At 43.4% G+C, this 23,393-nt stretch overlaps 2 protein-coding genes and 1 non-coding gene across 3 annotated transcripts; all 3 read left to right on the plus strand.

Annotated features, from left to right (window-relative positions):
* Window positions 1-13,498: 13,498 nt before the first annotated feature.
* Window positions 13,499-16,839, plus strand: snrpf (small nuclear ribonucleoprotein polypeptide F). The gene is made up of 4 exons (XM_064342550.1): window positions 13,499-13,659; window positions 14,613-14,738; window positions 15,047-15,111; window positions 15,433-16,839. The coding sequence occupies exons 1-4, from the start codon at window positions 13,657-13,659 to the stop codon at window positions 15,497-15,499; spliced, it is 261 nt and encodes an 86-aa protein (XP_064198620.1). The 5' UTR covers window positions 13,499-13,656; the 3' UTR covers window positions 15,500-16,839.
* Window positions 16,840-18,271: 1,432 nt separating this feature from the next.
* On the plus strand, window positions 18,272-18,361 carry trnay-gua (transfer RNA tyrosine (anticodon GUA)). The gene is given in 2 exon segments: window positions 18,272-18,308; window positions 18,326-18,361. It is a non-coding gene; the product is annotated as a tRNA-Tyr (tRNA).
* A 335-nt stretch (window positions 18,362-18,696) lies between these two features.
* Window positions 18,697-23,138, plus strand: amdhd1 (amidohydrolase domain containing 1). Its single transcript, XM_064342549.1, has 9 exons — window positions 18,697-18,952; window positions 19,306-19,412; window positions 19,986-20,050; window positions 20,169-20,446; window positions 20,919-21,148; window positions 21,580-21,700; window positions 22,117-22,210; window positions 22,431-22,591; window positions 22,947-23,138. The coding sequence occupies exons 1-9, from the start codon at window positions 18,816-18,818 to the stop codon at window positions 23,050-23,052; spliced, it is 1,299 nt and encodes a 432-aa protein (XP_064198619.1). The 5' UTR covers window positions 18,697-18,815; the 3' UTR covers window positions 23,053-23,138.
* The last annotated feature ends 255 nt before the right edge of the window (window positions 23,139-23,393 follow it).

Raw genomic sequence — 23,393 nt, forward strand, 5'->3', positions numbered from 1 at the left:
CACAGAGGAGAGGGGGGGTGCTCACATCCCTGCCACCAGCGGCCATGTTCACTGTCCCAAGCGTTACATCCAACCCAGGCAACACGGTTTATTATAGAGCTCCAACCCTGGACCAGGACCAGGCAGAAATCCCAGAGCACATTGATGTTGCCAGAGCCAGCCAGTGGAAGAAGAAGAAGAAAAAAACATTCTATGTACTGGTTTAGGACCTCAAACATACCTGGGCCACACAACTCAGCTGTGTAATTTATGTTGGGGCACTTTGAGGCCACAGCAACATTCTTATTTAGGGCCACGAACAGCCCTAGGGCCAGCTCTGGGTGTTGCACCCCGTTGTTCTGTCCCCTCGAGAATGGCTGTTTATATTGAATAGCATATAAATTAAAATATATAAAATTCATGAGGTGTGAATGGTGAGTTAAGAGATAAGGTTTGCAAAAGGAATAAGCAAATAGAAGGCCGGGCCAGTCTTCAGAACGATATTGAAAATATGTAATTTCCTCTGCATTCATACATGCTGTCAATATATCAAGTAACCTGGTGTCACAAAGAACAGGAAGTATCGTTGGATAAAGTCAAAGGGCCTGCTCTCAAAAGCATGTCAGGAATGATCTGCTATTCAAATAAACACAGGATTCACTCCAACAGATTTTTCTACTTTGCCGTTGCGGTTCACGGTGTTAATTAGGGAAGAATCTCTAGAGGAATGTGCGGCTGGGACAGTAGGGAACGCGTTTAACGGAAAAGAAAAGAGGACCCTAATTCAGCAAATCAAACGGGGAACCAGAAGAGCGTACATCATACACATCTGGGGGACGTGTCGTGATGAGGAAGTGGACCTGGCTCTGTCTCTCCCCGGCCAGCCATGTAGACTTGATTTAGCTCAATCAAAAAATAAACCTGGATATGTTTGATGGGTCGGTTTCCTCCACCCCCCCCCCCCCCCCCCCCAACCCCCACCTTAATCTCTGGGTGTAATTACAGCCCCTCCTGGGTGGGTGGGGTGTGTGGGTGGACGGGACCGAGCGTTATCTAGGTTAGGGACGGGACGGGACGAGCAGATGGCTCGCCGGTGACGGGTGCGCTCGCTATGTTTGGAATGTCTGGCCTCATTTCGGCCCCCCCCCGTCTGACCGGAGAGCGGTTGTATAACACCCCGGTTTCCAAAAGAATCAAACACCTACACAGCTCACTCCTCACACAGACCCCCGGGGGTATTAGACTCAGGAGTGAATCCCTTTTTAATTTCTCAGCCTGTGTTCGTTTATTTAGAGCCGTCTATGGTGTGCCTGTTGAGAAAAGCCGAGACAAAATGGTCAAAGAATACTGGAGAACATTCCAGTCTGATTCCAGCTTGGTTGTGACATAACGTTATGACATGAACATTTCCCAAGAATATATTAAAATTAAATATACAGCGCAGTCCATAAGTATTTGGACAGCGACACAATTTTTCATTGTTTTGTACTCCAGCACATTGGATTTGAAATGAAACAATATGAGATTTGTTGGAACAAAAAAAAAATAATGATACAACTTAGAGGAAGTGAAGAGGAAGTCCTGAATCAACAGGTAGAGGCGAGCACAAATGCGACACCCATTCATTCTTCTTACCTGTGAGGGATCACTGGCTCCCTCCATTGGCTGAAATCAGCATTACACACGTCCCTGAATGTGGCCTAGCTGTATCTGCCACATTGGCATGCTGCAGCATGACCCAGCCTGACGTCAACAATCCAAGTCGAGTTTGCACAGATAGTGGCATTTACTGGCCAATAAACCATTCAGTTTTAACACTTGGGTTTTGTCAGATAGGCTTGGTGATCCATTAATGCTCTACCATTAATGCTGAAAGGTTCGACACCTGTGATTTTTGAGTCATCAGACGTGACAAGAAAATAATTCAGCAGGAACATGTCTGTAAGGCTTCAAATATCAAACTGTATTATAGTGAAGTAGCCTGTTTTAGTGCGTCCTTCCAGAACAGGGTTGGGGAAGAAGCTCCTCTTTCATTTCACTAGAAAAAGCAGAACCCTGGATCTTACATGACTTTAGTTACTACCATTTTGCAGGCATATCTACAGGACATAAATGAGGCATGAGCTAGCAATATTGATAATGAGAGAAATCGGTATGGAGTTCAGTGGTATCCTCTGGTAACCAAGCACAGTTATTCTGCAGTAGAAAGGATCTATCTTCTAAATATGGCCGCTAGGTATACAGCAAGATAGAGTCAAAACTAATGAAAAGCTGCATCATGTAATTTGCTGAGTGACAGTCGACAGATAATGAGGTGCGTGTAAAAATCAATGGCGTGTGCTTTCCGAACACAAGCACCCACGAACCAAGCACCTACTGGCTGGTTATTACCTCTCGACAGGATCAGGATATCAATCATGACTAGATGTAAGTGACTCGACTTTATTGACTGAGGGGAGGTCAGGTCTTTTTTTTGTCGTGGCAGATTTACGCGTATCCTGTGCGTGAGAGCGCTATTGACCTAAAGGAGCGCATCCCTGTCACAGGGATCGCAGCTGAGCGGAGGTCGTGTTTCTGGCTGTCCTCCTCCCACCACCGTGATTTAAAGCCCCCGCTAACCACTCAGATCCACTCCGCTGGAATCAAATGATTTAATAAAAAAACACCAAAGACTCCGAGCTATGGTAAACATAACCTTTCATGTGCCAGCTGTTGAACCCCTCAGTCCCCCCCCCCCCCAAGGAAAGACACACACACACACACACACACACACACTCTCACACACATATATAAACGCATACACACACGTACAACACACACTCTCTCAGACACACAAACATATACACGCATACACACAAACACACAAAGTAAAAAAAGTTGTGTGAAAGAAAAAAACAGCTTGCTAAAATACTGAAACTATTTAATTGATTCCAAACTGCTTTAATGTTCTGGCCTATTATAATTGCCTGATACATGAAAAAATTAAATGCTGACATTTAACATTAATTTATGAATTTAAATGAAAAGATTATTCAGACTTCCGGAGAAAATCGAGTACATGGCATTCAGTAACAATGCAAAGTCACCAAGCGGATCAACGAAACCATTTTAAGCATTTTAAGCAAAATTCAGTTTCACTGCTGCCGCTGTTCTACCCCGGGCCTTTTCTCACCTCATACCATTCTCAGCATAATTTCTAATCGATGGGGCAGGTTTCGACTGGTTCTACGTCCTGACTGTAACCACAGTAACGCAATGATGTCTTAGCCTGTCTTTGATTGGGACCTCCCAGGCAGCACATCCAGCTAAGGCAGCCGTCCTTCGGTTTTTGAGTCGGCACGACACCGGTTCTTAAACCTTTTAATATCGAGACCCAAATTAAAATGCTTTTTTAATATCGAGACCCAAATGAGAAATGTAGTGCCATTCAGGGATCATCCATCAAATACACAAACTGACATAGCCTAGTGGACTATAGACACATTCCGGGACCCACCTCATACACTCCCATGACCCATTCTGCATCCCGATTCGTAGTTTAAGAAACACTGAAGTGGGGTTTCCAGTGCTCCATTGTACATTCATAATCCCTCCAGCCAATCAGAGACTTGCATTCTGCCTGCATCAGCTCAGCAGGAAGTGCAGCGATCCAATAATGCACTGGCGCAAATGTTCTAGAACTTTCTCTCATGAACTAGAATGTTGAGAACAATGGAACATATTGTTACAATAACAATAGATCGATATAAACAATATATACTGTTACAAATGAGTCTCCTTTCCTTGCATGATGTAAGAGATACTAGTATTTCAAAGTGAGTTTTTTATTTTTTCAGAAAATATCTTCCCTTAAGAATGGTGCATTTGGGAGACCGTTGGGTACATCAGGTGGCTGACCTAAACCTCACTGTGGGGTTGGGGACTCAATTCCCTACCATGGTACTTTATGTACAGTGACTCCACCTCTATGTAGCCTTGCCAGCACAGACTATCCCCTCTCCTTTAAAAAAAGAAAAAAAAAGAAAAAAAGAATGGTGCATATATGGAGTTGTTTCCACGTCAACGGTTTGACCTGTAACAATCTACTCTCCCTAATCATTGTCATGTCTTCAGTGTAGACTACAGAGGGAGGAATCTGAGTTCACCCCCCCCCCCCCCACCCCCCACAGTCTGACACAGACAGGCCAGGAGACACCAGACAGGAGAGGCCAAATTCCACAAACAAACACTGCAACCTTTTCCATCTATTCATCTTTTCTGTTTATTTTCTGGTGTTGCAGATGTCCTGCATGATTATGCTTGATTTCAACATTAACCAACAACGACAACAATGACAACAACAATGACAAAGAAATGGCGCAGCCCCTCCACGAAACCCACGCCAGCTTCCAAAGAATAACATGTTGCTTGGTAACAAAGTTCCGAAACTATTCCGCGAAGCAAATTCCGGGCAAGGAATAGTCCGAGGGAGAGCTCGCAACGCCGAGGAGAGCCGACTCCGACAATGGGCTTGTGTCAATTCAATCGGGACGAAAGATGTCACGGTGACGGAAAACCCCTCGCCGACAGGCAAGCCGGAGTCCGGCCCGAGACCCGAGGTTCCGCCCCCCGCCTATTGACAGATCGGTAATAGGTCATGTGAACAGCGCCGCGCCTCGCGCCCTTCCACTCACGAGCCGCTGAACTCACACGGACGTAAACACACTGCGCCACAGCGCGTATAGCTTAGCTACTCACCGTTATAGAGTGTTCTCTCGGAGAACGCGCTAATATAATAATAGTGGCCACAGTTAGGAGAAGAGACACGTGATGAATGGGAATGGATATCTTTCATGGGAGCGCAGAGGTAATGTATTCTTTACAAATAAGTCTGAGGCAAAAAGTTCATGTTTACTTAACCCCTTCGTGGTCGTTCTTGGGAATAAGGCCTTAACTAAGGTCTAAATAAATTAAATAAGGTCTGAACCCACATCTCTTTCCTAGACAAAGAGCACATATAATGATAAATACAGCAGCTGAAATTAAATGTGTTTCAGTGACAACAATTTCTGAAACATTTGTTCCCCAGGGTGGAATTCCTGAACACAGTAACAGAAGAACTGCAATCAGTTAAAAATGTATTTTCAAACTGCTTGAAATAAATATGCTTATGATATTTACACACTTAGATGCATTATAACAGTCCTGCAATCAATAATTCCTTCGTGAAGGTGAATTTAGACTTTGAGGAATGATTTAGATGATTGTTTGCTTTGCACACCTCAGACAAGCCTTTACATCGTCAGATTTTTGTGTAGGCTACAGCTCAACACCTCTCTTTGTTCTTAGACAGCTGACCTGAACATCACATCTCTGTGACTACCACACATATTTGAAATCTCATGAAAAAGAAATAGATTCCGATCTCATCCTTTTAACGCAGCCGAAAAATAAAAGTCGAATTCCGTTTCACGTTTTGGCCGTCCGAAAGGGCTAAGCGGCAAGGCTATCGCGTCTGGAAACGCTCGCGCTCTCATATCCATCACGGGCCAGAGCAAACACGGCCCGACGCGTCGTCTGTCAACTGACGTTTGCCGTTCGTGTACCGGCGCACATTTCGCACGGAGGAGGAGGGCCGGGGGGGCGAGAGCACGTGTGTACAGAGGGCCATCTGTGCGCCCCCGTCTCGCGGTCGCGGGAAGGCCTGGAATGCGCCCCGCGCACACAATTAACAGCGACGCGGGGCCACGGGGTCACCTGTGGAATGCGGCGGACGAAGCCAGCGAGCGAAGGTGCAAACGCGCCCCCCCGCCCCCGCACACCCCCCCTCCCTCGCATGTCGCTACTCGCTCGGGGTCTGGAGCTTTCCAGCCATGACAGGTGCAAGGGGGGGGGGGGATATTCTCGTTTCCTTCGCGCCTTCTCTCCCCCCTTTTGTATCTCCGAGGATAATAAAGGCGGATTGTCTGCTTCGTAGGCTACCGTACTTTCCCTGATATGTGAACGCACAATGGGATTATTGGTCATTAGAAAAAAGGTAAAAAAAACATGCGTCCACACAACAGACTTGGCCGCACATCCTGTTTGGGGCTGGGAGCTGGCAAGTCACGCTGAAGTGGCTGCAGCTGCGCCGAACGCGCATTCGCTGTAACTCAATCTGTTATTAGGGGATTTCGTGACATCTGCGGTGTTTTTTTTAAAAGTCGACTGCAAACCAAGATCCCCCAATTCACCTGGATCTGAGGAATCTGAACGGCTGACAGTAAAGCATCTCACACACGGAGTCAGGCACTCGTCCCAGAGGCAGTCCAGGTGAAGAAACGCATTCACCGGGTATCGTCGTGTAGAGTGAATTTCTTTGTCGTGTTCACAGAAGGACCGTGAGTCCAGGTCAATGAGCCACTTGTGCAGTGTCCCTGAGTTGAATTCGACTGCCCTGAAACCCGAGGAATAATGGGTTTGTTTCCAAACTGAGCAATACTGATAGCTTTGAAAAAGCACTTAGATCTTCCTTTTTAACGCTCAGTAATACAGAGCTGTATTGTGGGTACTGGTACAGAGCTGCTATTTCGGGGGGGTGCTTATTTATTAAGCTGCTTGGGAGTCACAGAATGAAGATATATGTTGAGAGCCTGAGACATGATGCTTTAGGCTGAATCGCTGTATTTAAGTTCCCGAGACTGAGGATGGATGAAGTGCCCAGGGAAGAGACCAGAATGGCCCTCACATGAATCTCAGACACTCTTGTGTAAAGTAACCCCACTACTTCATTAAACATACAGACAGAAAAATGCTGAAATAGCACTTATCCTGTGAAATATCATTAAAGATTTTTTTTGTTGTTTAGAATGTGATCATTCCAGACACACCCCTTTCCCATGCATCTTCCAGACCAGACTGAAGGGGCGGGGGTGGGTGGTGGGGGGGAGGAAGTCTCTCTCAAAATAAATAATGGCTCTGAGCATAATTTGGTGATCGCATTCCTCTGTCAGAAAGAGGGTGAGAATATAGTTCTGCCAATATTGGAAGCGAAGGCAGCCGTTCTGGCTTCTCGTCTGAGCCAGAGGCTGTGCAGAGACATGCAGCGGTTCGAGGCTGCCCAGGCAGAGAGTGACAGGTATGGCGGGGGAAAGCGATGGAATGGCGGGGGGAAAGCACAGGTATGGCGGGGGAAAGCACAGGTATGCTGGGGAAAGCACAGGTATGGTGGGGGAAAGCACAGGTATGGTGGGGGAAAGCACAGGTATGGCGGGGGGAAAGCACGGGTGTGGTGGGGGGAAGACGTAGAGCACAGGTATTGGCGAGGATGGGGGAGGTAAGCACGGTATGCTGGGAAGCACAGGTATGGGGGGAAGCCAATGCACAGGTATGGTGGGGGAAAGCACGGGTGTGGTGGGGGGGAAAGCACAGGTATGGCGGGGGGGAGAGCACAGGTATGGCGGGGGGAAAGCACGGGTATGGCGGGGGGAAAGCGCTGGAATTGCGGGAGCAAACACAGGTATGGTGGGGGAAAGCGCTGGAATGGCGGGAGCAAACACAGAACCTGGATGCGAGCACATTCCTTCTCGGTCTCGGACCGCACCGATACGCAGTTCCATAGCTGGATGGCTGCAATGTTTCAGAAGCGTGTGTGAATCTTCTGAACTGATGTGTTGTTAACTCCTAGTGGAGCAGTCTCTCTCTCTCTTTCACTCTCTTTCTCTCTCTCTCTGTCTCTCTCCCTCGCTCTCCTTTCTACCTTTCTGAGGAGTCAAAGAGGAGTGCTGTTCGATTTTTACAATCAGATGTTTTTCCACTTGACAGAAAACTTCAAGAGCCCGCCAATGTCAAACACATGGCCAAACCATCCGTTTCTGTAGAGGTCAATGCGCCAGAAAACGACCTCTCGGCCCATTTTAGCATTCCCACACCTAAACTGTCCACTTTACTGCCTCTCAAACCCTTTTACAAGAGGACACCATGACAAAAATAACACACTCAAAAAACCCAGATGCGTCGTAGTGACACGATACGTCCATGTGTACTGATCATCAGAAGAAGGCCAACGCCATTGCTCCAGTTGTGCTATAGAGCTTGGAAAATACAAGGAACAATGCAGACACATGAAAAGTGCAACTGCTATGCTTTGGGATCAGTCTGATGAGTTCATAACTGTCCGTGATGTGCTTGAGTGATTTTAGCTGTTGTATTGCCTCACGTCATTCGTCCGGAAGCCTGGACTAGGTGACTATGGGAAAGTGAAGCCTGGTGAAAGTCTCAACAGAGAAACATGGAAAGGAGCCAGAATGCCCTGCTAATCGAGAGAACGTTGGGCCCGTGCCATCGGTGGGTTGGAAATCGGTGCACTGCGCCAAGACGTCGCAGCCAAACACAATATTATATTGATGACATATCCCAGGGGGCAAAAGCCAGAATCTAGACATCTAGAGGGGTGGAAATCTAGGTCGAGAGACGTTTTGTCATAAACGAAATATGTTAAAACCCAAAAATAGCTCAGGTTTTACCCGCATATAGTCTGGCTACACCCTAGTCGGCTATAGAACTTTTCACTTTTTCAACTGTCATATAGCCTGGTTGTCACTTGAATTCCTGGACGGGGTTTCACCAGCTTCTCACTGACTTTTCCACCATAAAAATGTTCAATGACGATGTGGGAAGACAGCAAGATCACAGTACCCCATCGTTCTGCTTTTTTGTCCAAACGCTTTCAGATAAGATGCCTATAGAAAATCAGTAGTCAGACAGTTCACTCACTGCACCCGCTACAAACATAAATTTATGATAAAAAGTGATTTAAAAAGACCTAAAAAAAAAAAAGAGGCCTGGACCCGCTCCGAGCGAGCAGCGAGATCCTCTTCCCTGTCCCCTCTCTCTCTCTCCTGGATGTGCTGTCACGCTGAACAGGTGGAACCACTTCAGGCTCCAGGTATTTGCACTTCACTGCGCAATGCGTGTTATCCGAGGAGCAGACGTGTGCGCCGAATTTTGACAGGGCGATGTTAAACTTATCCCTCTTTAATAAAAGCACACTGTGTGCATTGTCTGATAAACCAATCTGTGTTTGCTTCTTCTGTTTTTTTGCGGTGGAATATCAGATATTCTGTTGTGATTGTAAACCTGCCAGCATTGTCAAGATAAGGCCCCTTTTATGAAAGGTGGAATTAACCACCTGCAGCCTGGCATATTTTCTTGGGCAGGTTTGCAAACAGTTTTGGAAAAAAGGGCGATTGCATCATTGTGTGTTCAAATATGATAAGTCTGTCAACTGTAATTCTAAATATCATTATAATATTTTAATGACGATCAAATGAGGTCATAACCTACAGTCATAGCAGTGAGTAAATGGTTATTCGCCTGAAAACATGGCATAACCCTTTTCTAATATTTCTTCTTCCCTTAAATAACCTTCAGCCTGAAATTAGATTTTTAAAAATGTGTGTTGAATTGATTTTAGCTTGCATTTTCATTGTAATAATTAAAACTTATTTATAACATTTTGAGTATTTGGTGAGCTATTCCTTGATCATTTAAATAATTCACAGGTCAAGAATTAAACATTCAAAACTTTACATTATATTTCAGTAAACAACATATTTATACACGAGAGAACATTGGTTTCACAGTGATTCTTGGGTCATGTTGAGATATACTTCTGCTATTTGACAAGTCTTATTCAGAAATTTAACTGATAAACTAATTGAGCTCAAGCAAACCTGCGCTCAAAAAAAGCTGACAAGCTGTCATGCCAAATGGGAACCCGTCTAAGATCAGATCAGTAAGACAGACACGGGGGCACAGATGCTGAACCTCACAGAAATCAATTCCTGAGCCCAATGAGAGACACACAGGGCGGAGACTTCGGCAGAAAGGTCTGTAAAACTCCGGAGAGGTCTCTGGATTCCTCGCCGATTGTAAATCGTGCCAAGACCACATGACCAGGTGATCAAACACCTGAGCTGTTTTAATTGCTACACCAGCTCCACTTTGGCTGGACGGTTCGTGCTCAGTTCCATGTGATTTTTGATGAGCTCAGTTGCGAGACAAGCAGGAAACTGCTCCCCATAAACACACCCTCTGAAGTCTTTATTGCATTTCACTGGGCGTCAGCTCATCCCATGCATAATACATTACATTACATTACAGGCATTTAGCAGACACTCTTATCCAGAGCGACTTACCTTACAAAGCTACCTTGCTCAAGGGCACAATGGCAGTGTCCTACCTGGGAATCGAACCAGCGACCTTCAGGTTACAGGTCCAGTTCCTCATACCCTCCCATTATACGACGCTGCCACCCTGATACAGGGGTCTAGGTGTGGGTAGTGTACCAGCACATCAGCAATTCAGAGCACCTAAAAATTTTTCATCAAAAACTATTTCCCACCCTATTTCCTTATAGGACTCTTAACCAGTGTGAATGTAGGTATTGCTAAGTCTAGTCTCACAGCTGGATTTTAATAGGACTTTAGGCCAGCGCCCGTGGTCAGCATGGCTTGGCCCGTGTGGACTGTGGCACAGTCCACCAGCTTCTAGAATTCGGCGGCAGGAATATCACACAGCTCTTACGCAAGACAGCCAATCAGCTCGCGCTCGGTTGATGGAAGCGGAAAGCACCGTATGGGGTGACATTCCGGAATGTCAAATAAATAGTCGATTGTGTTTGGATCTCGTGACTGAAAAGGCCACGACGTACGGAGAATGTCAATGCCATGTTCTTCTTCAAACCACTGGGAGACTACTCGTCTGTGAACGGGGCCATTATCGTCTTGAAAGGTCACATTTTCTGCAGGAAAGAAACACTTTAACATGGGGCGAAGATCATTAAATAATGATTGACATCATCCGTCCCTCACAAATATGGATAAACTGAGGAAACAACTTTTTTTTTTTTCCATGTTCCATTCATTACCTGTATGAAATGGAGATTTTGGAAACTTTATAACCCTCTCCTCAGAATACTCTCTGTGCTTTTCACCAGACATAAAGTTTAAGCGACTTTAAATTGAGACGGCATTTCCATTTTGTTCGTTCACTACCTGTGCCTCATACATACACAAACACATACACAAAATGCCTTTCAAGATGTTAGCACTGATTTAGACATACTCGAAGGCCAGCCAAATTTGTTCAGATCAACCCTGGACTTTTAACAGGTGTTCAGTAAAGACTTTAACTGAGTCAGTTCAAGTTCACGACTAACTAGATCAACGGCGCAACGGCCGCGTCCCAGCCCCAGGATTTGAGCCTCTGTTCTGGCTGCCTGCCCAATTCTCTGGCCTGTACGTTAAGCTGCACATTGCTGCTGTTCACTGATACCGCCGGGCATTGGAAGCTAAGAGCACATCAGCTCATCAGAAGCGCTCGCCTTTCAATCCCGCTAAACGTTTCAGAGTCGGGAGCCGTGATCGGGATGGCGGTGAGGAACAGAGGTCGCGGCAGAAATGTGCGGCGGCGGTCAGGGTCGTCGAGTCTGGAGTAATTGAGCAGAAATCCCGACTCTCGGGGTCACGGGCTGCGTTTATCAGCGAGGCCGTGTGATTTGTAAGACACTGCTCTCTCTCCCCTGAGGCAGGTGTGCTACCTGAGAGGCTGAGACGCAGAGAAAAGGGCCCGGGCCGTGTTAGTAGATTCCAGAATGCAAGCCACGCGTCACGCTGTCCGAGGAAAATTGATAATTGAGCAAACAGCTCAACATGTCTGTGTTACCGGAATCCCCCCCCTCCCCCCGAGTCATTTTTCTCTGACAATAATCTAGGTTGCGTAAACAAGAATGAATTGACACATAAAAGAGACAGATTTGATTTAGCAGTTATTTTATGTGCCATGAACAATGTGTTGCCCTGGCTCAAAAAAAGGAAAATACAAAGAATGTGTCAAATTGTTTCAAGTTTTTTAACATTTACATAAGGTGTGTGATGTGTTAAACACAGCAGGCTCTCTCTTGTAAACTCAGCAAAAGGACAGAATGTCTCAGTAAGGATGAACACGGAGAATGCAAAGCAACTGACACACCGTAACTGAAGAAGGACAATGTACAAAGTACATGCACAGACTTACAAGAAATGGACTTCCATACCATATGGTTAGTGAAAGTGAAGAATCTGCCGGCTGCAACCGTCCCACAGTGAGGACAGCCAGCAAACACTGCCACCCTGTGGACATAACGGGAATCTTCATTTCTATTTGTCACATGGATGCATTTGAAACTTTGAAGTGCGAGATTTATGCCTGTTTACATGAAAGGGAAAATAAAAATATACATATTTGTCTTTGCAAATGCTAATTTTCATGTATGATAGACCATCTTATTATGTTTGTTATAATACCAGAAACCCCAGTAGGTTTGGTCCAGAGAAAATCTCAAGCATGTGACCATCTGTCAGCCTGAATTTTTGCAGTTATCCTTGAGATGTCCCTATAAACACTCAACTCAGATATGCGATTCATTATACAATTAGGGATTAATTATGTGGCGTTCATAATACAATACAGATGAGTGTGGAGAAAGTGAAATATGGGCAAAATAGCATCAGAGTAGGTGAATGACAAAGTAAAACAATAGCCTGCTGTGCCTTCCATACCATTTTTTATTTTAATTTATTTGGCAAATATTGCAACTAATCTTTAGACCACAAGATGAAGATTGCAAGTGAATAACACACACGCTCGCGCACATGCACACGCACACACACCCCTCTGAGATGGACAATGGTAAGGGCAAAAAAAAAACTGTTACAAGGAACACAGAACTACATACAAAATGGTACAATAGGACCTTTCCTGGCTGTGCATCAGTTAATGTTTTATTATATTCTGTGAAATCACATGATTACCAACAATTCCTAATTATTCCTGGAGAGGAAATGAGTCATGCTGTAGGCCTATCTTGTTTCTCAAACCTGCAGACTAGGCACATGTCTGCAATATTCAGCAGGGTGAAGACAGTGTGACCTACTGTTACAATATTCAGAAAAATTCTACTACCCTAATCTAGAACTAGATTAGTTTGGATGAGAAAAGAGGCTTTAAATAAATACAAGGTTTTAAACTAGTCTGACTGAAAAGGAAACTGTCATATTTCTATTTCCCTGTCAAAACAAAAAATAAACTAAAATGATAATAAATTAGGACATAAATCAGTAAATCGTGAAAAAATGATATAAGCAATATATTAGTTAATATAAAGCTATGTTAATATATATTTATGAAATCATATATGTCAAAGTCAAGATAAAATCCTATTATTCCTGATTAAACCAAGATGGCCGCCTTTTCCGACAGGGTAATTTCTTTCATAGATGGTTTAGTTGGGTCTTATTTCACTAAAACATTTTGTGAGCAACCTCAGTCAAACCATTTGGGGGATAAAGTAAATTTGTGAGAAGTTACGAAATTATTACCAACAACAGTGATTCAAACCAAAACTTCAATATGCGCCTTCTGTGCTGCTTACTTTGCTTCCCAAACCTTCGCGCGCTGTTAAAGCAAAACGCAACCACTGTTCAGTCCAATTGAAATTGACGGTACGCTTTCTGGCCAATCCGAGTACAGTTCCTGTTTAGAATTGAAGTTCAGAGGTCGAAAGGAACCACTTCCTGTAATCGTCGCCGCAACGTGCTTGTAGTAAAATACGCAAGAATTTGTTTGATTTTTAGAAGCGAGGAAGTACATTAAATACCTTAAACATCATCCACAGCGATGGTAAGTTTCTTTAGTAAATGCAGTTGTTGAATTTCGTTAACTTCAATCGAAAACATCTGTAATCTCTATTGTACTTTATCTCTATTCATTCATTCCTTAGCTAACGCTAACAGTAGGCCCGAATCCTTGTTTCTAGACTTTAGTCGAAATGTTTTATTACTCGTGGTGGTGCTGCATTCAGTTTTCTCGTATGGAATATAACACGGAGTAACTGTAAAATTTAGTTGGTTAACTTTTTCTAACATTCAACTGATCTAACGCAGTGTTTTCTACTGCAGCCGGTACTTGACTAGCCTAGGACGGTGGCTTACCTGCTAATATTCGCAAATGCATTGACATTCTTCTGCGATAACAAAGCTGTTTAAGAAATTCTACAGAGCCTTTATGCGGTTGCCTCATTCCCTTGAATATTGTTGTTAAACCACCAATAGTCAGAGTTCGATTGTGAGGAACAAAGATAAGTTGTAATTAGCTAGTTGGTATCCAATCAATACAGTGCATGTCGCTTTTCCGTCATATTCACATTTAGAAAACCTATTCTAAACCATTCAATTTTCTGTCCAAATCATCTTTGAGCGCCGTATGTAATTGATTTGGACCGATCGCCTCTAGCAAAGCTTCGTTGATTTTTGTTTAAAATTGACGACTATTTTATGAAACGAACCAATTCATGAAAGTGAATTCAGTAATGGTTATATTGTGCGTGGGTCTGTTGCTCTACCTGTTCACGTTGGCCCCCTCAGTACACTAAAAAGCACTGAAATGGGTCAGAAAACTGGGGAATAAAGCACCTTAAACTGATGTGACTCATGCAGAATTTGTTTTGGTTCAATTATAGGAGGGCATTTTGTGTGTTCTGACTGATGGCGCGACACATTAGTTTAAATCACTAACTGGATATAAAAGTCACTTGAGATCATCAAGTGTTGATTCAAGGCTTGCTATGTTTCCAGAGTTTACCCTTGAACCCAAAGCCCTTCCTTAACGGCCTGACGGGCAAACCGGTGATGGTGAAGCTGAAGTGGGGCATGGAGTACAAAGGATATCTGGTGTCTGTGGATGGCTACATGAACATGCAGGTGCGTATTAATACCTGGACAGATCGTTTTAACCTGGCTGTGCTGTGATGGAAACAGCATTCCTATGTACAAAGTAGTTTGAGCCATTCCAGATATTACAAGAAGCAAGCCAGGGTAAGGAGTAGAAGCTGCCTTATTATGGTACACACCTGTGTACGGTAATGCCTGGAAGGAGTCAATCTGCTATGGATCGGGAGTGTGTTTCTTGACTGCTTTCCATTTCTGTTTGTGGTTTGCATACAAGGACTGTGTGTAATTAAGGGTTTCATAACCTGCTTTTAAAAGTTGCTGTTTGTGTCTTCATATAGTTGGCTAACACTGAAGAGTATGTGGATGGAGCCTTGGCTGGGCATTTGGGAGAAGTGCTTGTCAGGTAAGCTATTCTAATATGTTCACAAAGCCAATGAGTGACTATCCACATTTTTTTTTTTTTTTTAATGTAAAAAGATTTTTGTTGTAGGAGTAACTCTTAATCGACACAAAGGTTTATTGCTGTCGTCTTTAGTGTGGAGTGGAACCTATTAGATGCTTCTCTTCTATAATTCAGTTGTTTGTGTAAGATTTTTGAATTTGGGGGTAATGGTGATCACAACACAAAACCTCAATACCACGCAACAATCTTAAAAAGTATCACCTAAGTAAATTCTAAGTTCTGTTCGATTTCATATTGACTTGACTCTTTTCTTTTCCACAGATGCAATAATGTCTTGTATATAAGAGGTGTTGAAGAAGAGGAGGAAGATGGTGAAATGAGAGAATAATGGAGAGGCCTCATAACCCGTCTGGATGCGTAGTTTGTGTTTTCTATTGTAGGTCGCATAAAACAAGTGGGGCAACCTTACACTGGTCTGTTCAATAACGACTTCTTCGGTGCAAACATTTGCAACACGGTGCTCGGATACTCGCAACTAAATCCATTCATACTCTCAAGATTCAATCTTCCCATAATGCATTTTGACAGTTTGTCAGAAAACATTGTGGGATGGTCCCAGGCTGCAGGCTTGTGAATATGAAAAGATTTGTTTGGTACATTTGAACCACTTGTACCGAGTATTCCTGGAAACTTTAATTGGCAGTGCAATGTAAGGCTGTTCTCCTTGTGTTTTTGTGATAGTGTTGGCTATTTTGTGTAGCCTAAGTTTTTCTACTTTGTTTTTATGTTTTTTTTTTGGGAAAAAAGACAGACCAATACTGCTCTGTTGTGCCTGTAATAGCACAATGGTAATAAAATTGTACATATTGCACTTTTCACCAGTCTATGTGGCAAATTGATTTAGTCAATCTTACTTCAAGTGTAGAATGTGCCATGGTTGCCATTTGTGTGAATTATGAATTATAGAGACACAAGACATAAGACATAAAGTTAATACACTTTAATTACAGTGTATAGGAATAATGTTACCTATACTAGTCCAGCACATTATCCAGTCAAGTTCAAAATTAATTGCTCCAAATTTGTGTACTGTTATGTATGCAAGCCTCAGATATAGTATACTATGCTCAGTCATCAAAGGACTTAATCAGTTGCTGACTGGACCATGTCTCCTGAATTGGACTGGCCTTCCGTCTTTAGGTGTAAAACAAAATGGGTGCCTGCTTCTCAAACCTGACAAGGTGTCTGTAGGGACCCTACTTCGCTGGGTCACTGCACTTAGTGAGGTGCGCTGTTAATTCTGCTGCAGAAGAAGATTTTGGACATTTTCTGGGCTTCTTAACTAAAAGAAGAAAACACTGTATACCATGGAATATGTCTGAAGTTTTTTTTGTTTTTTTTTTGGTCAGTACTCGAAATGTTCATGCTCAAAAATTATTCTGTGATCCAGTGAATTTGCATCTCTGCTGGATGTTATGGTGTGGGCAGTGTTTTCACAGCGTTTTTAGTTCTTTGTGTCATTGTCCAAGCCTAGCCAAGATTGGTGTGGAGGTATGGCTCCTTTGGGATGAAAAGGGGTGTTCCCTCCTTTTAACACATGGGCCGTGTCGGCATTAACGTTAAATCTCAACAGAAAACCACACAGGCTGCAGCTCATACTTGCTGTGACATGACAAAAGTGCTTTCCGTTTTGTTTGTATTTTGAAAATAAAATGTTTTTTTGTAAAACCTCAAGCATTTTTGTTTCTAGCCCCGAAAGAAAGACGAGACTAAACCCCGATCTCATAGATGTCAGAAATCTCTGCCTTTAACACATGCAATTGATTATCACTGCCCATGTTCACAAAGCATTTTCGCTTATTTTCAATTTCTAATGAATAAAGCTGTGTTTTTTTTATTATAGTTGAACTAGAAGTTTGCATTGTAAGCAGGGAAAAAAAATTATAAAATGCCCTTTGTGCCAGACAAAGGTGGAGATATGCAAGGAATATAGGACATTAATAAAAATAAATTGAGTAAGATATTGAACTCATTTTTTATTTTAAATTATGACTGACATATTCACAGAATCTTTTATGTGATTGCAGCAAATTATGGCCTGTGATAAAATCATGTATGTGATGTGGCTTTTGTTTACTCGTTTCCACGCTGATACTTGCAGCTGATACTTTATTATTAAAGGCAGTGGATTACTGTCGCGGACGTGGGTAGGATATTGTGCAGAAAACTGCAATAAGGCGATGTGTGCTTACAGCAAATTTGTATTCGGTGCAGGTAACCACGCCCATTTCATGATTCATGCAGGTACTTTTCACAGGTCAGAATACAAGTTTTTTTTAAATGTGCTTAAATTCAATGAAGTGAAATTTGCTGTGAATGTGGGTGCCTGCCAAGTTTTTAAATGTACATTTAGTGTCTAGTGAAGTACTGTTCATTGCAACAGTCTGTCTGCAGTACTCTTCAGTTGGACCAGAATTACTGGAAGGACGGGCTACAGAAACGAAACACTGCAGATGAATTTATATGGTGGAAACAGCCAGCGGCTACCCAACTAGAATCGGACAGACCAACGAGAAGAAGTATAACGTTAGCCAAAACGCCTGTAGCAAACCAGCAAGATTCAAAACAACTTGAACTGGAGGTTATACCATTTTAGCCGGGTATTTGTGTAGTGTCTTTAGGTTCTAAAGATTATTCTAAAAGTTTTAAATGTGAGGTGAATGAGTGTATACCTTCAGTTTGATAAACTACCTAGTCATTCATTACCCACCGAGATCAGTGCTGTGAAACGTCATAGTTTGCTGGCAAGCTGTTGTCTGCAGGAGTTAATGTTTGAACGTTAACTGTCAAACCAAATGCCCTGCTAGCTTTCTAGCTAACCAGTCAGAATTAAATAGTTTAGACTAAATCTTAACTGCTGTGAAGACAAGCCACTGGCTCGCTAGATTAGCTAATGTTAGCCATGTTAATACCATTTGAAAATACTTCTCTGTAAAGCGACTGTCACACAATTGAATGGAATTACACCGTTTAATTAACGTTACCATATTTGCTTAATATATTAAACGTCTTGTGCAAAATATATATTGAATATGGTTAGAATGTTACCATATTGTGGTGAAGTAACTAATAATCAATTGACGACCGCATTATACATGTCCCTTCGATAGCTCAGTTGGTAGAGCGGAGGACTGTAGAGGATATCAACCTAGTAATCCTTAGGTCGCTGGTTCGAATCCGGCTCGAAGGACGCTCTTTTTCTTCCCTTCAAATATTATTAAAAAAAGACTTTAATACAAGCGAACAGTGGTACACTTGTTTAACAGACTAAATTAGATTGCAACAGCGCATGTTTCTGCCAATGCCTATTATCCGAAACGTTTCCGAAATTTAGTCTTCTGCTGGTAGCATCTCATAGTCCTGCAAAAGTGACAGGTGTCACTAATAAATTGTACAAAATCTCTTTTGATTATCTGTCTTATATTTTGTGACAGCACAAAAATGCCAAAGAATTTGTAACGAAGGACCACATTTTGGTCTGACGAGAAAAACCCAAAGCACCCTGAAGTCTTTGCATGAAACCCCACCCACACCTTTTTAAAACATAAAAAGTAGGCTATTCATTCGCCATTTCAGTCTTTCACTGTGCGTCGCAAACACAAACTTTTTGAAGGACAGTAACGATAGCCTGTATTCACTCAAAGATGTCAAACAGTTTTAGGCTTTACATAAAAAACGCGAAGCAAGTGGTATTAGTTTGTAGCAATGGGGAAAGATTCCTTACCAAGGAAGGAATGAAAAAACTGTCTATTATTGAGAACTGCAGTTTGATTATCGGAAAGTAAGTCCTCATTATACATTTTTCTCTTTTTGAATTGTAGGCCTACGTTGATTAGGTATTGACAGCGAATAAATCTAGTCTTTCAGCTGTATTTAACTTAAAAGTAGAGCTTTGTCTCGATTTAAACGACATGCGTGCTATTATTTAATCCTTGTATCTATGCAGTTACACACTCGAATGCATATTCCACCAGCACTTAAAAGGGAGTGTCCATATGACCAGTAATGTGTGCCTTTTTTTTGTAAACGTAACTTTTGTTTTTGATGTCAGATTCATTTTGAAGAACAGATTTCCAGTTGCAGAGTAGAAAGTAACTAGACGTGTATTGGTAAACTTATGACGTCACATTCCAGCGATGGACTGTTGAAGGCTGTGGGGCTGGCTGACTCGATAGAATCTCGTTTTGAAGGTGCATCGTTTGAGAAAGTTATCAATGCGTCGGGAATGTGCGTTATACCAGGTGAGCACTACGGAACTCGCTTTCGGTTTTATTGTCATGTTGGGTACACTGTGGAGGAGTGGTCCGCGTGCTTCTGCCTGCACAGGACAGGCTACTCTTTTTCATCCGAGTTGTACAAATGTATAGATTTTTCATTCGATGCCTTTTTTAAAATTGAGGACATTTTTATGCTTTTTACATGTTTCATTTGTTGTGCATCTGTTTATACCTGTAATTCAGGTTTATTACTGGCAGATACCATATCTCGATCAAGTGTACAAAAGTGTACGAACGACATGCATGTTAGGTATACTCCTGCTATTTCCCTTGACCAAGGCACTGATTTCTGTACTGGAGCTGGTCGCCGGTCACTGCACTGTGGCTGCCCACTGCTCCTAAGTTGCTAGGATGGGTTAAATACAGAAGTCATATTACCCCACGGGGGTTAAATAAAAACCTCTTCCTCAGAATATGTATCAAAGAAATGTATCATGGGCAGTAAATTGTGAGAATGTTGGTGCTTAATTGTGTTTAAAATGTGCATCAAATGTGCATGTCTGATCCCTGTACCTTTCTGAATCTGTTGGTTTCCAGGACTGATTGATGCTCATACTCATCCTGTGTGGGCGGGGGACAGAGTCCATGAATTTGCACTGAAGGTATAGCTAGCACATACCCTCTCTCTCTTTGTAGTCCAGTATTCTAAGATTCCCATGTTGTTGGAAATACTGTTCCCATCGGCCACCAGGGTTCTCTCTTGTCTCTCTCGACCCTCAGCTGGCGGGCGCCACCTACATGGAGGTGCACGAGGCCGGTGGCGGGATCCACTTCACCGTGACGCACACGCGCGAGGCCTCCCCGGACCGGCTGCTCGCTGGCCTGACGCAGCGGCTGGGCCGCATGCTGCGCAGCGGGACCACGCTGGTGGAGTGCAAGAGCGGCTACGGCCTGGAGCTGGACACCGAGCTCAAGATGCTGGCGGTCATCGAGAGCGCCCGGCGGTCGCTGGACATCGGCATTTCGGCCACCTACTGCGGAGCGCACGCCGTGCCCAAGAGTACCTGAATACGCACCATGCACCCGGCACAGTGCGACACCGCACCAGTGCACAAACATGTGTGCTTGCACCCCCACACAATGTGACAACATGGGTCACCTCACACAAAATCTCTCTCAAACTCATTTTACTCTCATTCTCATTTATTAAAGAGCCTTTCCTGGACTTAAAGCTCCATTACATTACAATACATTACATTACAGGCATTTGGCAGACGCTCTTATCCAGAGCGACGTAGGACAAAGTGTATAACCGTAACCAGGAACAAGTGTGTCGAAAACCCTAGAGAGAAGTACCGTTCCAAGTGCAGGGAACAACCGCATAGTTCAACTTGGACCCTGTAGGTTAAATTGATTAACACTAACACAAACAAGAACAGCAACAACGCAGTCTATGCAAAAATAGTCATCTCAAATATCTGGCGAAATAATGATCAAGTTATGATTATGATCATGTGATCATCTCGACAGGGGGAAGACGGTTGCCGAGGCAACAGAGGACATCATTAAGGTCCAGCTGCCGAAGCTGAAGGAGAAGATGGAGCAGGGGGAGCTGAGGGTGGACAACATCGACGTGTTCTGCGAGAAGGGCGTGTTTGACCTCGACTCCACCCGGGCCATCCTGCAAGCAGGGAAGGACATGGGCCTGCAGATCAATTTCCATGGCGACGAGCTCCATCCAATGAATTCTGCTCAGGCAAGTCCATGCCCCTTATTCCATATAGCTTCGTCTACCCTCCATGACACACACTCCGTGTATCTCAGTTCACCCTAAATTCTCTGTAGTTTTTGGCATCATGAAGAATTTGCGTATCCATTATTTTTTGTCCCATTTTTGTGTTTTATACATAATTGGAAACCAGTTACGCATAGGTCCCTGATAAAATCTTTTGGGTTTTTTTTTTGTAACATGCAGTTCAGTCCTCCAACACCAAGGTGTCACAACTTATATTTCAAGCCATGTGTCGACCTTAGTTATTCATTCAGTTGGGGCATAATAATCATATATGCGAGAAGAAAAACACCATGCTGTAAATGTTTGCTGACACTTGTCACGTCACGACTCAGTGTAGTGCTTTAGAGTCTAGCAGAATTCCCTTACTGTATGTTGAAATGTGTTTTTCACAGCTAGGTGCCGAACTTAATGCACTGGCCATCAGTCACTTGGAGGAAGTGACCAATGAGGGGATAGCAGCCATGGCTAAAGCGGGAACATCAGCGGTCCTTCTGCCAACTACAGCGTACATACTGAGGTACTGTGGAGTGCACTGTGGGAAAAACATGTTTTTGCAGTTTTAGTTTATGGCAAATGAGCATTGTACAATTAAGGGCCCGCTTCCATAGTAGCTTGGCAGCTACTATAAGCTACCGAGTGTAAGAAGGATAGGTATGCGGCTGTTTTTATCCCAGTAATATAAGCTTTTTAGAAGATGTTTTTAAGCTACGTTTTTATAATTGTATCATTTATATGGCATGTAATGTCAGTATCCCAATAGAGAATTTAAACTATGAAATGCTTGGTTCACTGTATTCTTCTTCTGCGAGACCACAATTGTATAGAAAACTAAACCGCTATATTCAAGTCGCAAAAAGATGTTGGCTTCCTCATTCAGAACTATGGCAGTTCTTGGTAGAAGAGCATATGTTGAAAGCCATGTCTGCTCCTCAGGTTGCCTCAGCCACGGGCGAGAGACATGCTGGACCGCGGAGTCATTGTGGCGTTGGGCAGCGACTTCAACCCCAATGCCTACTGCTGCTCTATGGTGGGTGTCCCGATGGAGAACGCCTTACTTTTCAGAATTTTGGGGGTAGATTCAGTTCAGGATGCCGTACTTTTTCTGATTTTTGGGGGTGGTAGATTCATTGGGGAGATGGTAGGAGTAATGTGCCAATCGGGAAGGAACCCAGCTCAGTGGGCCAGGCGGAGATATTGTCCGAGGTTCTTGTGCCATTGGCGTTAACATCACTTTTCTGCCCGCCAAGCCCATGGTCATGCACCTGGCCTGTGTCAACATGAGGATGAGCATGAACGAGGCCCTCGCCGCGGCGACCATAAATGCGGCCTACGCCCTGGGCCTGTCCCAGAGCCACGGCTCCCTGGAGGTGGGAAAGCGAGGAGACCTGCTCGTCATCAACGCCTCAAGGTAGTGCTGTCCCGCTTCTCATTCGTTCCCCCCCCCGCCCCGTTCCCCTCCTTCATGAATCCCTAACTGCGCTGGACACACATTCTCTCTGCCAAACACATCCTCTGCCTCATCTGGAAATCATCTTGGAAATACGTACAGTACATCGTGACTCATAATTTGCTTCTCCATCTTCTGCATCAGAAGATGGACACTGTACTTCATCTCGCTTTTCCTTCATCTTCATGGTTCTTCTGTACTTGGCATCCGTAAACTCTGTGCCTTCTGTGTGATACATTTCTAACAGGAATAATATAATTTTAGGTGTCGGTTATCTGTTATCTGTGACTCACAGCTTTCTTCCTGTGCTTCATAGGTGGGAGCATTTAATCTATCAGTTTGGGGGCCACCAAGAGCTCATTAAATACGTCATCATAAAAGGTAATGTTGTTTATGAAAATGACAAAACCATGGACTTTTAGCATCTTCTGTACCCCAGGTTCCTGATTTGTGTACATTTGTGAAAATGTGTAATGAATAAAATATTAAAGTGTTTTATTCAACAGTTGCTCACTGGTGCTCAGATAATTTATTGCGTTGTGTGCATAAGCACAACACTAGCTACGATAAAGTTGTTTGATATGAAATTCTCAATCACCTCGGTGTAAATATTTAAGAAGCCATCTTGCTTTAGTTCAGACAATTTCATTTGGCAGTGAATTGTGCTTGTGGTTTTATGCCACTTTTGGGAATGTAAATATTGGGTGATGGTACTGGCTAGTTTTGAATTTTTTTCAACTCAAGGTTGTATTCATCATTAAGA

Source organism: Anguilla rostrata, chromosome 7, assembly GCF_018555375.3.
Source record: "Anguilla rostrata isolate EN2019 chromosome 7, ASM1855537v3, whole genome shotgun sequence".
NCBI lineage: Eukaryota > Metazoa > Chordata > Actinopteri > Anguilliformes > Anguillidae > Anguilla > Anguilla rostrata.

Coding starts and splice junctions, on each gene's coding strand:
- snrpf (XM_064342550.1), top strand. Junction 14,739..15,046: donor ATGGCTACATGAACATGCAG/GTGCGTATTAAT, acceptor GTCTTCATATAG/TTGGCTAACACTGAAGAGTA. Junction 15,112..15,432: donor TTGGGAGAAGTGCTTGTCAG/GTAAGCTATTCT, acceptor TCTTTTCCACAG/ATGCAATAATGTCTTGTATA.
- amdhd1 (XM_064342549.1), top strand. CDS start 18,816: ATGTCAAACAGTTTTAGGCTTTACATAAAAAACGCGAAGCAAGTGGTA. Junction 20,051..20,168: donor TCCATGAATTTGCACTGAAG/GTATAGCTAGCA, acceptor CTCGACCCTCAG/CTGGCGGGCGCCACCTACAT. Junction 21,149..21,579: donor AATGAATTCTGCTCAGGCAA/GTCCATGCCCCT, acceptor TTTCACAGCTAG/GTGCCGAACTTAATGCACTG.